The 16,844-nt window shown below is 46.7% G+C and overlaps 6 protein-coding genes across 6 annotated transcripts; 3 read left to right on the plus strand and 3 right to left on the minus strand.

Moving 5' to 3' along the window:
• Nucleotides 1-1,271: 1,271 nt before the first annotated feature.
• On the minus strand, nt 1,272-6,609 carry LOC111076363 (major facilitator superfamily domain-containing protein 6). Its single transcript, XM_022370110.2, has 6 exons — nt 6,457-6,609; nt 4,658-5,099; nt 4,134-4,582; nt 3,819-4,015; nt 2,562-3,749; nt 1,272-2,478 (listed from the first exon to the last, which is right to left on the minus strand). The coding sequence occupies exons 2-6, from the start codon at nt 4,909-4,911 to the stop codon at nt 2,296-2,298; spliced, it is 2,271 nt and encodes a 756-aa protein (XP_022225802.2). The 5' UTR covers nt 4,912-5,099; nt 6,457-6,609; the 3' UTR covers nt 1,272-2,295.
• A 471-nt stretch (nt 6,610-7,080) lies between these two features.
• On the plus strand, nt 7,081-7,505 carry LOC111076350 (drosocin). Its single transcript, XM_022370097.2, has one exon. It carries the CDS (start codon nt 7,126-7,128, stop codon nt 7,330-7,332), a length of 207 nt encoding a protein of 68 aa, XP_022225789.2. The 5' UTR covers nt 7,081-7,125; the 3' UTR covers nt 7,333-7,505.
• Nucleotides 7,506-8,461: 956 nt separating this feature from the next.
• LOC111076340 (attacin-A) lies at nt 8,462-9,633 on the plus strand. Its single transcript, XM_022370088.2, has 2 exons — nt 8,462-8,826; nt 8,898-9,633. The coding sequence occupies exons 1-2, from the start codon at nt 8,522-8,524 to the stop codon at nt 9,301-9,303; spliced, it is 711 nt and encodes a 236-aa protein (XP_022225780.1). The 5' UTR covers nt 8,462-8,521; the 3' UTR covers nt 9,304-9,633.
• Nucleotides 9,547-13,661, minus strand: LOC111076339 (26S proteasome non-ATPase regulatory subunit 11). Its single transcript, XM_022370086.2, has 4 exons — nt 13,580-13,661; nt 11,011-11,332; nt 10,435-10,941; nt 9,547-10,362 (listed from the first exon to the last, which is right to left on the minus strand). Exons 1-4 carry the CDS (start codon nt 13,636-13,638, stop codon nt 9,919-9,921), a joined length of 1,332 nt encoding a protein of 443 aa, XP_022225778.1. The 5' UTR covers nt 13,639-13,661; the 3' UTR covers nt 9,547-9,918.
• Nucleotides 13,140-14,002, plus strand: LOC111076341 (protein aveugle). Its single transcript, XM_022370089.2, has 3 exons — nt 13,140-13,249; nt 13,313-13,548; nt 13,749-14,002. Exons 2-3 carry the CDS (start codon nt 13,393-13,395, stop codon nt 13,914-13,916), a joined length of 324 nt encoding a protein of 107 aa, XP_022225781.1. The 5' UTR covers nt 13,140-13,249; nt 13,313-13,392; the 3' UTR covers nt 13,917-14,002.
• On the minus strand, nt 13,937-16,612 carry LOC111076338 (vacuolar protein sorting-associated protein 27). Its single transcript, XM_022370085.2, has 2 exons — nt 14,570-16,612; nt 13,937-14,494 (listed from the first exon to the last, which is right to left on the minus strand). Exons 1-2 carry the CDS (start codon nt 16,350-16,352, stop codon nt 14,076-14,078), a joined length of 2,202 nt encoding a protein of 733 aa, XP_022225777.2. The 5' UTR covers nt 16,353-16,612; the 3' UTR covers nt 13,937-14,075.
• Between the last annotated feature and the right edge of the window lie 232 nt (nt 16,613-16,844).

Consider the following 16,844-nt stretch of genomic DNA (forward strand, 5'->3'; position numbering starts at 1 on the left):
TGGAAACACTCTAGGAATCGTTGGACGGACCGATGGAATCTACAGGCGGATCGGTGATCTGGTCCACAATGTGGGACCTATTGTAGGTCGCACATTCGGTCGCGTCGGCAATAGTCTTGTGGGTATTCGCGACCAAATCAGAAACGTCCGCGTTGTGCGTATTGTTGGAGATCTTGTGGTTCTGATGCTGGGAATCGTCCCTCTTGTTGTGGCTACTGGTCGTCTACGTGTCGGTCTTTGGGTAATTGGCAAACGGCTTGTTGTTTTCGGTGGAACTATAGGCCTTCTGGTGGGTGGAGCTGGAGTTCGTCTAAGTGAATCCCGAAGCGATATTGTTCGTTCAGCAGGAGTCTTGGCTGTTGGGAAGACTGCTCCATTTACCTGAACAGCCAAGCAGAGCCCCAAGAAAACGATCCCCAACGCGAAACGCATTGTCAGTGATCTGTGCACAGAGATTTGGTATTTATATAAATATACTCGGATGTGAAAATCTGGAGAAGAGAAGTTTCAAACACAGCTGTGAAAAGGTACGACAATAAGAGACTAATTGGTTGTTGTTCTTTTATTTTATTTATTTTCTTCCCTCGGTTGTTAAACGTTTATTAAATATACATACTCGTAATTACATGATTTGTTGTATTTGTTCGGTTCGATTTGGGGATCGGTATGTATGTAGGTATATGGTATAGTATAGTTTAGTATAGTATATATATATATATATGTATATTGTAGAAAGGGGTTTTAGTTAAATATCAGCTCAACAAACATAACGCGAGTGCCATTGTACAGTATGCATAATACTAAAGTTCATTTACCCGAAAATCTGGTTGGTGCCTGTACACAAGAACTAGCATTGTTATCTTTATAATATAATAATCATTCATATACATACATATGTAACTCGAAAATAACAATATCCGATTGAGAGTTCAGCTAGTTATATATTTATATAGATAGATGAAATCAGTAAAAATATCTCCTAGGTACAGATACAGTGTAGTTTTTTCGTCTTCTCTTCGATTTTGGTGCGTCAACTTCCATATACTATACATATACATATATATGTATGTCATTCATATAACTATAGGCATTTCCAAATATTTATTTATGTATGTATGGTATGTACGTGCCCCCAACATTCTTGTGTACATATTTTTGTTACCATATTTGATGTGTGTAAAAATAAAGATATTCAACAGTTGATTGCAATGAGGCGGATTTTCATAATATCATTCGTTACAACATTTCTGTTTCTAGTACTTTCTTTTCACTTTATGTTTTTTTTTTCTACTTTGGTTATTCATTTTAGTTCTCATTTTCGCCAATTGAATTTATGTTAAAATTATCTTTTAGTTTTTGTTTTATGCTTTATTTTGTAGGGACATCTTTTAGTTCCGCTACAATTTTTAGCTAGTAAATATTCCTTTATGCATTTATGGAGTTAATTTTTGGTTATTTAAGTGTTTGCTACTCTCGTTTTTCTTCCGTTTTTTGTTTTGGTTTTTGTTTTTGTGTTATGCGATTTATAGGTACTTTATGTGTGATTTGTGTGATTTTATGGGTGATTTGATTGGTGATCGCCCAACAAAAAAAGTTGCACTGGGTGGAGGCGGCAGGAGCTTCCAGTGCGTTGCAAATTAAATATAACAGGCCTATAAATATTATAGATTGCACAGTATTTTGTTCTATATATTGTATTTATGTATATTACTTATGTATTTGTATTGCTATTCGCAACTATGCGAAAATTCGTTCAAAATATCATCTGCTCTATCAACTGTAATCACGGTGCCATTAAAAATTAATAATGAACATATTACTTCAATGTGTGTATATTTAAATTAAAGTATGCCCTAAAATCATGCGAAATATACCTAAATTTTGTTTGCACTTGCTAAATAAAATATATCAAATGAATTACCAATCGGAAATTACATACACAGTCGTATATTAAATTTCTGTGGCCTGTGCCAACCGTATTTAAACCCTATGTGGATGTGGCTTCCTGCCCTGCATATATGGTATGTCCTATATAAAATATATATATATATATGTGTATGTGTATGTGTATGTAGCTTTGTATTGTATATTGTATGCTATGCTATTTGCAGATCGTATATTGATTGCACAACAAATCAAAATAAAGCGTTATGCGTTATGCAATTTATATTGCAGGCCAATGTCCAAGATATGTTTGCGGTTATATTTTGTTGTTGTTTGTTATTTTGTTCATTCATTTTCGGATTTAATGAGTGAGACTGTGAAACTGTACTGGATGAGGATGGTGGGAGATCCTTACTGCGCGAATGGATTGTGCGGATTGGCGCCGGGTATGTCCAGATTGCCGCCAGTGGTCTGATAGGTGCCGTACGGCCCACCATTCGGATTCATCTCATTGAGACGGGAGTTAGACAGTGCACGCGGTATGGGATTGCTGGGCACCCCATGCGGTGCCAGATGCGAGGTTTCCTCGGCCACCTAGTCGAAAGATACAATGAGAGTTAGTAGCTCGGTCACACTCGTGGGGTAGGGTGGGGTGGGGTGGGGTGGGTTAAGCTCACCTGATGCGGATCCTCGGTGACTGGAATGTCCGAGATGAAGCCCTGCTCCTTGCGATAGAAGTTGATAAAGATGAAAAGGCCAAGCACCAGGAGGCAGGCAATACCATACCAACGGAAGGTAGCAGTAGTACCGTAGTAGGTGACGAACATTCCCCCAATAATGGCGCCACAGCCGCGACCGAGCCCATGATGGATGCCCTGGAGCACGCCCTGGCCGGAGGCACGCAGATGCTTTGGCGTGTTGTGGGCAATGTAGGAGCAGCAGGCAGCCCAGACGGCGGCATGGGTGATGCCCTGCATCAGCTCGAAGGGGAGCACCATCCAGGGATTGGTCAGGTACGAGATGTACAGGAAACGCAGGACATTGCCGATCAGGCCCAGGCAAAGGACCTTGACGTGACCGATCTGTGTGATCAGACGGAAGCTGAAGAAGTAGGCAAAGATCTCGGACACGTGATTGATCACGGAGGCCACACCGAAGAGGGTGGGCGTGCCGCCATAGTCCTGCAGGTGCCAGAACAAAAAGGTGAAGATCAGGCCAATGCCGAAGCCCATGAACCAGGCAACGAACAGAAACGAGGCCGTCTTCACGTCCTTGAAGTGCGTGAGAACCGTCATCCACTCGGGCAGCTCCTTGGCCGTCTGTGCGAACACCTTGGACTCGGCTCCGATATGCGGCTGTGGCTGATGGCCGGCGGCCAGGAAACTAGTGGCGCCCCCTGAGGCGGCGCTGCCGCTACCCACTGCCAGTGATGGTAGATTGAGCTGGGCGGCCAGCTGGTTCATCGACTCCTCCTCGGCCTTCTTGTTGGGGTCCACAAATTGTGCGGAGGCCTGCTGCTGCTGCTCGTCCAGCGGATCGTACTTGAAGGTGATCTTCGAGGCGGAGATGATGGCGCAGGTCATCAGCACGGAGAATATGGAGAAGCAGATGTTGTAGTTCTTCTCCTTGTTGCCCGCCCCGCAAGGATGGTTGGAGAACGAGGTGGAGTGATCGAGAGCAATGCCCACCAGGAACATGGAGATGCCCCAGCCCAGTGAGCCGAACATTCGCTGGTGTCCATACTTGTCCGCATCCTCGCCCAGCAGCGTGATCACCGCGGAGTCCGCCAGCGTAATTGCCGGTGCACTAAAGAACTCCCCAATGAGTATCACCAGCAGCAGCAGGAAGAAGGCCTTTTGGATATCCTAAAAGAAGGGAAAATCAACGGGTGAGTATCATCGTGCTGGATTGATTCTCTCTGTCTCTGTCCCCACCGGCGTCCTGTAGACCATGGAACTGAAGATGGGCGTCACATAGTCACGATGGTACTTGTCGTCGTAGTTGCTCACAAAGTTGATGTGCACCGGCGAGATGCCCGCATCGATTCGGGGCAGCAGCAGGGATCTCTTGCTCCGGCTGTGAGCGGCCTCGGCCTCCTCCAGGGCCTCCTCCGCGGGCATAGTGCCCTGATCTGTGGACAATCAATCGATATTATTACCGTACAAATACTAAGATGTTGTTCTGATGCTGCAGAAACCAAGAGATTGGATATTAGAAGAGGCAGAACACATTTAAGCTACGACACCTACCCTGATCCCAGTCATACATGGCCGAGAGATCGCGCTTGGTGCGCGTGTAGGTCAGCACAAAGTCCGTGGAATTGCGGCGCTCGATGCAGTTGATCGCCTCTGGCCGGATGAAGCTCAGCGGGATGGTGAAGAGAACCCAGCAGGCCAGCGAGCCCAGCAGCAGCTTTTTGCCCTGGCGACAGCGATCTGCATAGGATCCCCAGAAGGGGGCCGACAGGAACTCTACGAACGGCCGCATGCCCACCAGGATGCCGCACTGGCCCGGATTCATGCCCATCTGCTTGAAGTACACGCCCATCAGGGGGAAGAGCGATCCGAAGGCTGCATAGAAGAAAAAGTAGAAGCTCTTCACTGGTATCAACTCCCGTTCGGTGCTCGCCCCAAAGAACATTTCCAGGATGTCCGAGTGTCCGCGTATTTTGTGCGTTGATTCCTTGGCCTCTGGATATCTGCAGAGGCGAAAATGTTCAATTTCTTTTGAAGATGCTCTGCGTCGGTGTGGGTGGTGGGGGGGGTGTACTTACAAATTCGGATCCACCTCGCCGGTGGCCTCCACATCCACGCGAGGCCTGATCCCAGCAGGACCGTATCCGGCTGCCGGCTGCTGGTGCGGCTGCTCCCCGTAGTTGCCTTGGTCGTAGCCACCTGTTGGATGCTGCTGCTGCTGCTCATAGCCGTAGCCCGCACCCTGCTGCCCGTAGCCAGGTGCTGCCGCTGCCGCTGCTGGCGCCCCAAAGGGATTGGGTGCGCCTCCTCCTCCAGCATTGTAGGGATTCATTGCGGTTCAGTTGCTTGGACTCCTTGCTATATAGTATATACCCTCGCTCTCTCTTTCCTCCGCTTAACCGCTCAACCGTTCTATCTGTTGGTTATTTGGCGCTCTCTTCCTCGGTCCCAGTGGGTGTCTTGCTTTGCTCTTGTCGCCCACTTACAGTCTCATCATCACCAACATTATCATTCGGCAAGCTGTGGAATACAGAACACAATGGCGGATGTCAATCGTTTTGTTCTTTCCCAACCAACCGCAGCATGGAATCATTTGCATATACTTTACACTGGTGTACAAAATAAGGGCATTATTAAACTTGCGCAAATAGATACACTTAGAATCAATATATACAAATCCAGAACGGGATAAAATTCTGTGAATTTTCGGGAACTATAACTCTGACACTCTTCTTTGTTGAGCAGTGTAATCATGGTCTCTCTCTCTCTCTCTCTCTGTCCAATTTTTGATTAGAGGAACTCAAACGGAAATAAGTCATGTTCCACCGGCCTCATCTTTGTATGCATGAGATGTCTGTAATTACAATTGTCAACTGCTTCCTTTTGACATTTCCATTCCCACTCCTACGCTCTTCGGTTTTGAGCGAGAGCCTCATCCTCCTTCCATTTAATAAGTGACTAAGAGACTCAGAGCATGCTCTGGATTCAAAAGGGGGAAATGTTTCGTCTGCACACCGATTGAAAAACATCCGAAATATATACGAGAAACATATAGAAAACGTGCCTCTATTTCCACGATTGTTACCTTGAATATTTTCTCAAGCAGTGCCGGTGCAAAACGTGTCGTCTAAGCACAGGTTGACACTCCGAGAAAGCTAAACAAACCCACGCTCTCCCTCTGCCCAGAGAGAGTGCTCAATTGAGTTGAGTGGATTGCATTAGCTTTGAGCTTTTCCTGCTACCGCGGCGAGAGCGAGTAATTTCTATTCAATTTTTTTTTGTTCACTTGGCACGCTGCAAATGTGGGTAAATGGTGTGTGGTAATATGTATGTACATATGTACATATGTATCTTCCATCATCCATATATAGAACAGACTTGTTGTTGCTCTATGTAAAGCGCATACATAAGTATGTACATACATACATGTGTAGGCATGTATTTATGAAGAAAAGGGCCTTTGACGCCTACATAATCTGATGAGATTTATGCCAAAAAACATGCAATAAAATTTTTTTAAATCTTTTTAGATTCAAAACAGAATTAGGAAAAATCCGTGCATAAAAATAAATATTTTTTTCAATATTTAAATGAATTTCTGCGCAGTTTAAAAATCCTTGGACACTTATACAACAATGCACAAAGGATCTGGGTATATGTTCCAAATCTTTTATCCATTTTCTATGGCACACACGTGAGGATGTATCTCTGTCTATATGTATATATATATATCTCTTTTTATATATACAATTTTCGCACACTTTGAAGGCCAAAGCCAGAGACAGAGACACTTGATATGAGCTTTGTTCCACATATATTGCTATTATATAAACTTTTTGGGGTCTTTAAAGCAAGTAAATATCATTGAATTACACACCCAAAATACGGTTTTAATTGTTTGTAATTTTTACACGACGACACTGGGCCTTTCGCTTCAGGGGGAAATGTGTGTGTGTGTGTTACGTGCGTAATCGATAAGCAGAGTTTTCCTCGCGTCTGGCCTCTACACGAACGTTTGACGAGCTGCTGCCCAAGAATTTTCCAAAAGAGCCCCCCAAAAAGAAAATGTTGCGCTCAAAGCGGAAAAGCTCGCTCAAGCGCGTTTCGTTTGGCTTTGGTCTCTGGTGCGTATGTGTGTGTATCTGTGTGTGTCTGCTCTGTCTAATGAGATTTGATTTGGTGTTTCACACAGGAAGGACCTCAAACTGAGAGAGAGAGAGAGAGAGAGATAGAGGGAGAGAGAGAGCCCAAGGGAAAGTGACAGCTAGGCGCCAAAATTAGATGAGTTTGAAAAAGTCGAAAAGGTACCTGTTGGAAAATCGTTCAAGGGAACTACAAAGAATAAATTACTAAATTGACTCTCTTACCAGATCACTATCTCGAGTACACCATCGGCATTTTTGCAATGTGAGACGCAATTTACGCTGATAAACTTGTGGAGTCCCCCGTCGTGCTGGCGCCTAAATTCGAATCAGCGCAGCGCTATATAAGATGGAAGCATTTCCATCGATCCGGCATTCAGTTTGATCTGTTCAGACACGCCAAAATGAAGTTCGGCCTCGTATTCCTGCTGCTCGCCTGCATCTGGTGCCTGTCCGCAGCTACTCCTGGAAAGCCGCGCCCCAGCAATCCTCGCCCCACCTCCCATCCACGCCCAATACGCGTGCGCCGCGAGGCAATGGCCATCGTCGATCGTTTGGAACTCATCCAGCCCGCTGTCGCTGCCAGGAGTCCACCAATTCTGCCGGCTTGATGGTAGGCTTCTTGCCGCAAAAAGGGGGCAAAACCAAGCATGCCATTTTTTTATAATAACTTGGCTTTTGTTTGAATAAATTGTGCCCCCAAAATATACGAATTTTTTCGAAAAACAATTATAATAAAGAAGAATTCTAGGGGATTTCTGTGTGTTATCTCTCAAATGGCAAAGATTCTAGTTACTCTACGCTGATTAGAGCTGTGCCCGTGGATGCTCAGACACCCTGAGCAAGTCACGCTTGGGAATCACAGAAAATCGCAAGTGATATTGAGATCATTATGGATTTATTAGAGACTCTATTCCGAGTTTTCTTATACACTATAAGAAATTTAAGCTGAATTAATAAAGAACTGACTATCAGCGAATAAACTGGCTTATCTATGATTTGTTTTCGAATCTACACTGTACAAAAAGTATGCCCAAATATTTTGTATACTCCATTCAACGGCGAGTACCTGTTGAAGTGATTTTCTCTCAGTGCAAACTTTTCGTTGACATCCAAAGCGTCAAAGTTTCAATCGCCGCGCTCTCGGCTTGCATTCTTTCAGCCTGCTCCTGCGCACAGAATTCAATTAGGATTTGGCTGAAACTTCACTCAAGCGAGCACGAGTCCTGCGACTCTCTTTCACTCATAACGAAACACCACCCACCACCCACCACCCTCCACCCACCATCACATCACCCGCGATAAGAGTTCTATTGATAAAACGGGACATTAAGTGTGGAATGTCATTGGATATCATATCGCTTATAACTGTCAGAATCTGTCCTGCGCAAGATGAAGCGCTTCTCCATTAAGCCCACAAAGGCATTCACTTGAAGCTGTCCAATCGGCTGTAATGCACACACAAAAGGAGCAACAAGTGGCGTCAATGATGCGAACAGGCAGGAGGAGGAGGAGGAGGAGGTGTGCGCCATGGAGAGGTCAGAACAGGCCGCCGAAAGAATATGCAAAAGTAAATCACCGATTCGAAGAGAGCTGAGGCGGGGAATTACTAGCTGATAAGACAGATGGGGAAGCAATCGGAGAGATGAGTCTTGTGAATCACAAGAGGAGTGCTTCCCCACTCGCGTTTACGTTTTGCCGCGAGAATATTTCGCTATAAATGCGAATGGTGAGCCACGATCAGGCATCAGTCAGCAATCGTTCGTTCGTTCGTTCGTTCCAAAGCCAATACAATACAACATGCAGAAGGGAAGCATTCTTATGGTGGCCATCGTTACCCTGGCCGCTCTTGCCGAGGCAGTGCCTCAGTATTACCAGACCCTGCCGTACTATCCACCTCCGCGCCCTCCACCAGTGCTCATTCGTGCACGCCGTCAGGTTCTGGGCGGTTCAGTGGCCTCCAATCCGGCTGGTGGCTCCGATGCCCGTCTGGATCTGACCAAAGGCATTGGCAATCCCGAACACAATGTGGTGGGTCAGGTCTTTGCCGCCGGCAACACGAAATCGGGTCCAGTCACCACAGGTGGAACTGTGGCCTACAACAAGTGAGTCGATCAGCAGAATAATGAAGCAGGGGAACAGAAACTAAATGAAATTCACCCCTTTTTTTTTGTAGCCATGGACATGGTGCCTCTTTGACCAAGAGCCACACCCCCGGCGTGAAGGACGTCTTCCAGCAGGAGGTGCATGCCAATCTGTTTAATAACGGCGTACACAATCTCGATGCGAAGGCCTTCGCCTCGCAGAACAAGCTGGCCAATGGCTTTGAATTCCAGCGCAATGGCGCCGCCCTGGATTACTCGCACGTCAACGGTCATGGCGCCAGCCTGACGCACAGCAATTTCCCCGGCATTGGTCGTCAGCTGGGCGCCGAGGCTCGTGCCAACCTTTGGTCCTCGGCCGATCGTAACACACACTTGGATCTGTCAGGATCGGCCAACAAGTGGATGAGCGGCCCATTCGCCAATCAGAGGACAGACTTTGGCGCTGGTCTGGGTCTGACACATCACTTCCGTGGTTAGAGTCTGCCGCTGCCTTCTGCCTTCAACCATTATCCAATTATTTATTTAAAAATTAAAAAATTATTTTAAAATATTTGAAATCCTCAAAGCGTAGAAAGGGAGGCTTAATTGTTGCAGCCAGGACTATTACAGTATATTAAGAGTACGGCATAGTTCCCTCTGAGAAGCAACAGAGCTACGATCAGGATCAGGATACACCCTCATCTTACCGATAGGACATCTATTTTTGCATATTATTCGAGCTGCCTTTTCGATTTGTTTTATTAAGTAGTTAATTGAATATTTTTGCTTAGTATACCGCACGCGCGCAAACAATTCGATCCCATACAAATGATTAATAAATTTGTCTTAAGTTAGGTAATGGTTTCCGCTTTACGTTTTCCGGTTGGAGTTTGTGGTTCCTGTTGCTATTGCTGCCAATTGGTTGTTTGATTTGTTATATTGTTTGCGCAGAAACAGAAGATTTGTTTGGCTTGGAATCGGCATGAGAATTGTTAATTTTTTGTAACAGAAAAAGAAAACCAAAAGAAAAATTATGAAATGTCTGCTAGTTATCTGCTGATATCATGTTGAATCTGAATAATTTCTCCACATCCAGCCAGCCAGCCAGCCAGCTTACGAAAGCTTCTTGGCCTTTTGATAGAGTGTGTCCACCACCTTGCCCATACTCTGAATGGTCTCCAGCACACGCTCGTAGGTCTTGTCCACGGCCGTCTCCTCGAACACAATCAGCACACCCTCTCCCTGATCGAGAATGCCACTGAACTTCTTGTCGAGTATCATTTGCGACAGCTTCTTCTCCACCTGGGCCATGGGCAGGTGAATGCTCTCGGCGACGTGGGCAACCTGCACACGGGAGTAGGGCTCAATGATGCGGCACAAATTCTGCTCCAGCATGGTGTCGTAGAGCGTGCCCAAATGCGCCTGCACAATCACATCCTCGGCCAGTTCCTTTTTGTACTCCTTGAGGGCGTTTTGGAAGTCTGCGAGGGAGCGTTTGTGTGAGGCCTCTGCCACAGATTTCATTGCATCCACATCGCGGCCCGAGTAGGTAATGGCCTGGTTCAAACAAGAACATTTATTTTAGTTATTTATGGATTAGTCTTAAATATTTGTTATCTTGTGGCTTACCAGCTTGCCGCTGACAATCTGATTTACATCATCCGAGTGTCCTAGCATAATCTTGCACAGCAACATGTACTTTAAAGAGGTCAGGGCCTTGACGCTGTCAACGCTGTCGAAGCCTTCGAAGGCCTCGTAGAAGTAGGAGAAGGCGGTTTTGAAGTCACGCTCATCGGCCGCATGCAGAATGCCCGACTGGAGATCGAGGGCTCCCTGCACCTTGGGGGGACAGTAGATGGCATTGGCCGTGGTCCGGGCAGAGGTGAGGGCAGCCCTGGCCTTGGGCAAATTACTCAATGCATGGTAGGTTTTGCTCTCGAGCAGCTGTACCTCCACCAGCAAATTCTTGTCATCCAACTTTTTCAGCTCCTTCAGCAGCTGCGAGCCCAATGCCAGAGCCTCTGTGTACAATGCGGTGTCGAAGTACAAAGCAATCAGACGGGCCTCCAGAGATTGCCGCAGGAAGGTGCGCTTCTCCTGCTTGGCCCACTCAATGCAATCTTTGCAAAGTTGCACCTTCGGGTAAATGGAGGAAGCGCATATAAATGCAATGATGTGTTCATAGAGAAACCCAAGAAGACTCACCTCAATTCCAGTGCCAGCATCCATGTCGAGGAACATGTCCACCAAAGAGCGCACCAATTTCGCTGCCTTGGCCTTGCTAATCGAACTCAAGAACGGACGCGTCACTTTGATAAGGTCGGCCAACTCTTTGGCTTTCCCCTCCTGTTTGTAGAGCTCACCCTGCTGCATGATGCCCTGCTCCTTGATGCGTATGCGTTCTTCATCGTTCTCAGCACCCTCCTGATCCCGCACTATTTTATTCAGCAGCGAGCTGTCCTCTTCGCGATTCACACTGGACAAAGCCTGTGCACGCTCAAAAAGTGTTGCTCCGGCCATCTTGCGACTTAAAATATGGAGGACAGCGCACGAATTTACCAGAAAATTTTGTAATCAATAAAACAGCAAACTGTATTTCAACTTTAGCACTATACGTATGCCTCTTTTGTCTTTGTGTTTGTGTGTATATTTACTAGTTAATGCGTACTAAGGTGATTTATTTGGACTTTTTTCAACTTTTCGTCGTTGTTATTAAGCGCCAGTCACGATTGGCGGATTAGAGGTGTCAAACCATCGAGGGCACTATCGATAGTATCGATATTTTACTGACGGCCTCTACTATCGACGGTTTTGAGACTATCATGATAGTATCGAGCTACAGTCGTTGCGCTTTTGATATGTTTGGATTGGCTGCTATAAAATACGAAGACAAATTTGTAAAAAAATCGACAGGTGGCATCTAATTTTTACAATGGACAAGTTCCTAAAAGGTTTCAAAAAAATTTTAATAATTTTTTTTAGCCCGATACTATTACGATAGTATCGATTGTTTTTTCAAAACATTCGACGTTGATATTCCTCGATATTGATATTCCGTTTAATATTACCAGCTAGCTGGGACTCTCAGCCCTAAACAAATAATTTTATCCGATAGATACATCAATTTTTTAAGAGATTGGCAAGTTTTCAGAAGTCCTTTTTATTGGATTATTTACGTATTAAGGTTCAAACAAAAACAGCATAAAACGAATATGTCGTCGTTTTGTGGCGCTGCCAGACTCGTGCAATTCGTAGTTGCTGCGGGCTGCCAATAAACGGAATATCAATATCGAGGAATATCAACGTCGAATGTTTTGAAAAAACAATCGATACTATCGTGATATTTTGTGATATGAAATTCGTCAATTTTGATATTCAGTTTAATATTACTAGATAGTTGGCCCTCTCAGCCGTAAACAAATAATTTTATCCGATAAATACATACATTTTTTTCAGGATTGGTTAGTTTTTAGAACTCTTTTTCATTGGATTGTTTACATATTAAGGTTCAAACAAAAACGGCCAAAGCATAAAACTTAAATGTTGACTAAATGTTACGTCAGTGTTGCTGGTCAACCAAGTATCTTCTATGCGTATGTACTTTTGTATACCTTATTTCTTTTAATTGGTGTTAAATGTTTTGTTCCAAGCTCCATTGAAACATTATTTATGATTTGATCCTAGATTGACATGTTTTTTACATAGTAATGCACATGTTTGTGTGTTATAAATAGATTTATCCCGGTTCTGATACCTATTATTGGTAGTCGTGAGCTGCAAAACTTTGTTAAAATCTTTACAACAGAGACTGAGTAGTTTTTGCATTAATTGGAGCCTGAAAATTCAAACAATATCTCAAGTCCATAATATCCATTTTCCCAAGGTATGCAGATTGTTGCTCATTGCGTGCCAAAGTTGCACAACAATGCTGCTACTTCATTTCCCCATGTTGCTGAAATTTTTCCCATTCAAATCTAATGTATCAACATGTAGCATGCTGCCACACCACGAAAATGAGGGGAAAGTCTCCACAAAAACACTCTATTCTCCACTGAAAAGAGAGCACTCTCCACGAATTGAGAGCGAAAAATGTCAGTATTTTTGGTGCGCTAAATTGAGTTTGGCGGTCAATTTGAAATGTGTCTTAATATTTGGAAAAATAACTTGATTTGTTTTGTCGAGTGACCTCAGAAACCGAGAACCAGTAACCAGTAACCAGTAAACAACAAACAAAAAAAAATTAATAATTAATATTTTTTTTAGCGCGATACTATCATGATAGTATCGATTGTTTTTTTCAAAACAATCTGACAGCTCTACCGTCAATTTATCTATGAAATACGCCGTCTTACCCTCTGAAATATACCACTAAATACCGATTTACGATATAGGACTAAAAAATATACCATTATGCAAAATATCGCAAACTATCGTGTGTATTGAAGTAAGTGCTGGAAAGTAACAAAAAACCTGGTATTTTTTTCAACTGTTTTTGATATTTCTCTAGTGTTCAGAAACGCCATCACCTTCGAACAGCTGTTCCAATTATTAAATTCAAACTAAACATTCAATTAAAGGTATTAAATAATGCCCGGCGAAGAAACAATCAATTCCACACAAAACAAAACGCGGACAAAGACTACGCGCCCGAAAGCCGTCTACCAGTGGACAGTAAGCGACGTGGTGAAATGGTATCGTCGCCACTGTGGCGAATACTCGCAGTACGACCAGCTATTTGTCCAGGTAAAAAGTTATCCCGATCCCTGGCACTTACCAATGTTTGTCCTTGTCCCTTTTCTCTTTCTGGCTGTGTTTCTGTATCACCGCTGCCATATTTTCAAGGTTCTAAAGGTTGTCTCCAGCGCGTGGCGACTACGAAATTATATGTGCCCCTGGCATTCAAATGGCTGCCTACTGATCCCAAATCTTTTTTTATATCGCAGCACGACATCACAGGGCGAGCGCTGCTGCGCATTACAGACACCTCGCTGCAGCGCATGGGAGTGACGGACAATCGGGATCGTGAGGCAATTTGGCGCGAGATTGTCAAGCAGCGCCTCAAAACAGATATAATGGAGATACGCGATATGGAGCGTCTCAACATACGCTAGGGGGCAGGAGCTGCAGCAGTTATTAGTTCAAGCTTTATTTTAGAATAGAAGTCTTACTGTTAGAATAAACTACATTTAAGATCGGATATGGACTGTTAATGGAATATCATCGTTTCTTGAAGTCAGAGATCGCTCCTACAATACCAATGAGCCCATCCATCAGCCCTCCTTCTCCTGCTTTGGCGTGACTAATTGAACATCACCGTCAGCGGCTGGCTGTGGTACCAGTCCTCCCGCGACGCTGCTGCTGCTAGTACCGCAGCTGACCGGCGTGGAGGATGGAGCCGTAATCACCTTTGGCAAGGAATTGGTTGTGAGTATGTGGGGCATGGAGACGGTACCATTGCCCATCGGCAGAGCTGTGGTGAACAGAAGCTTGGGCGGCTGCAGGCGCTGGGCAGCAGCTGATTGAGTCGCCGCAGCGGCAGGCTGCACCAGGTTCGGCAGCAACGTCAGCAGGCGATCGCCCATCGACCGCTCCCAGTCCAGACGCTCGCGCTCCAATGACAGGCGATTATGCTGAATCTCATTCGCCTCGTTCTGGGCATTGAGCAGCTGCCGGAGCAGGATTCGCATAGCTGCAATGGTGCAATGTGGAGGATGGTGAGTTAGTACATGGCTGAAACGAAGTGATTGAACTATTTTGTACTGACTTGTCATGTGTCGCCTGGACTGCGATTCCTCTCGCTGCCTCTCGCGGCGATTCTCGTCCTTCTCCTGTTGAATCTTCTTCTCCTTCAGTCGCTGCTGACGCTGTTGAAGCTGTTGCTCCTGCCGGAGGTTTTGCTGTTGCAGCTTCTGCTGTTGTTGTTGCTGATGTTGTTGCTGTTGTTGTTGCTGTTGCTGTTGCTGCTGCTGCTGCTGCTGTGCTATGGCCTGAGCCTGGGCGGTGGCCAGGGGAAGCGTTGCTGCTGATTTGCCCACAGCAGCAACGGCTGCCGCTGCCTTGGCCTGCTCGGTATTCACCAGGACAAACTTGACACCGCCGGGAGCCGTGGCCACCAGCCCGGCATTGCTTGGCTGTGCCGGGGCAGAGGCCGATCCGCTGATCATCAAACGGGCTCCCTGGTTGATGGCGCTCTGCAGCAGCTGCAGCTGTGGCCCAGATCCGTTGGCTGGCACGGGACTTGGTCCCACAGCGGCGGGCAGCTTCGACTGCATCAGGAAGTTTGTGGGCACCAGAGAGATCTTTCCCGGCTGCAGCATGCCCGAGTTACTGCATAGTGTGCTGGTGCTTTGAATGGGCACCGAGCAGCTGGTCGATGTGGTGCCGCTCGCTGAGATGATGACATTGCCTGCCGTGTAGGACATTTGCAGATTCGCAGGGTTCCTCGGCCGCTGCAATATATTCGCCAGTGTGGACATGACGGGACTGGGTGACTTCTCGCTGGGCGAATCATCGCCAGCATCCACATCGATGGGCTCCTCCTTGGTCTGGGGCAGCAGCATGCAGTCATCGTCGTCGTCCTCCTCCTCATGTTCGGACTCCACCGGTGCAGCAGCCGCAGCAGGTACTGGCTCGTGGCCCGGCTCAGTCTTGATGCTAGGAGAGGCCAACACCGCACTGCCGATATCCACATCCTGCTCGGTTGAATGTTTGCGCCGCTTGGAGGCAATAGGATCAAGGGCCTCCTCATTCAAGTCCGTGTCCACCCCAAGGCAGGCGGCCTCCACTTCCTTGCGGGGCGTGTCCTCCTTGCTTTTGGACACCAGCGAGGAGAGCAACATGTCGTCCTCCTCGTTATCGCTCTCGGACAACTCCTCGCCGTTGGCCAGCCGGCGGCTGCGCTGCTCGGCATGCTCCTCCAGGGCCTGCTCCAGTTGATATTTCAGCGATGGGGCTGGCACCTCATTGGGCCGTACACTGAAGATGGGCCGCGTCATGATGGCATCCATTTCGGCGAAATGCTTCCAGCTGGGCTCCGAATCGGAGGTGGCGCCGCACTCCTTGTCCTTCTTGAGGCGATTGTAGAAGCACTTGAGATTCTTGATGCGCGTGGTTATCTCCTCCGGCGAGCGGTGGTAGCCGTACTCCTGCATCTTGGCCGCCAGCTGGCAGATCACGGCGTGCTTCTTGTGCGTGGTGATGAGGGTTCGCTGCAGCTTGGGATCCCCCCACAGCTGAATCAGCAGCTTCGTCTCGTCCGTATCAAAGTTGGGATTGCGGCCCGCGTAGCTGTGCTTCTTGTGCTTCTCGGAGCTGCACAGGCTCTGGTTGCAGTTGTAATTACTTGTGGGGGGAACAGTGCTGGGATTTGCATTACCATTACCGCTACTGTTACCATTGCCATTGCCATTGCCACTGCCACTTCCATTCCCACTGCCACTGCCATTGCCATTGCCATTCCCGGTCGCTGGAGCAGCTCCCGATGAGAAGGTAGCAGCGGCCGCGTCGGAGCGACGCTTCTTGATGCGGGCACTGGACTTGAGGCTCATGCTGGGGCTGCTGTTGGACAATTAAATGCACTTTTTAGCAACACGAAAATCAATATTTCCGCAGCGTCTGACAACTAATTCAATCGAGGCTCTGCCTCCCTCTGTTCAGTCGTGTCCAGGGTCCGTTCACCACTGCAAAGCGTCTGCCAGTGAAAACGAAAGGGAAGCCACTGCGCAACTCCGCGGGCAACCATCGAAAGCAACCCCTAACAACCCTCCACACCCCTTGGGCCGGGGACAGGGAAGAGGCTAAGCCAAGTGCATTACCACCCAACGAAGCAGCCACATGCGCACTGAAATCACACTCCACTCTCGCTCTCAACTCCAATTGTCATGCGCACTAGCTGTCTGTCTCATTGATTTGTGCACCTTGTGAGCCTCACTATCCCTGCGGACGGTTCACCAAAACAGGAGGGTCAATTAATACCTGTCACCTGTCTGCAAATGGGTGCTCCTGGGATATACACAAATATTTACGTACCTTTGCTTAAT

This window comes from Drosophila obscura, unplaced genomic scaffold (assembly GCF_018151105.1).
Source record: "Drosophila obscura isolate BZ-5 IFL unplaced genomic scaffold, ASM1815110v1 contig_25, whole genome shotgun sequence".
NCBI classification, from domain to species: Eukaryota; Metazoa; Arthropoda; class Insecta; order Diptera; family Drosophilidae; genus Drosophila; species Drosophila obscura.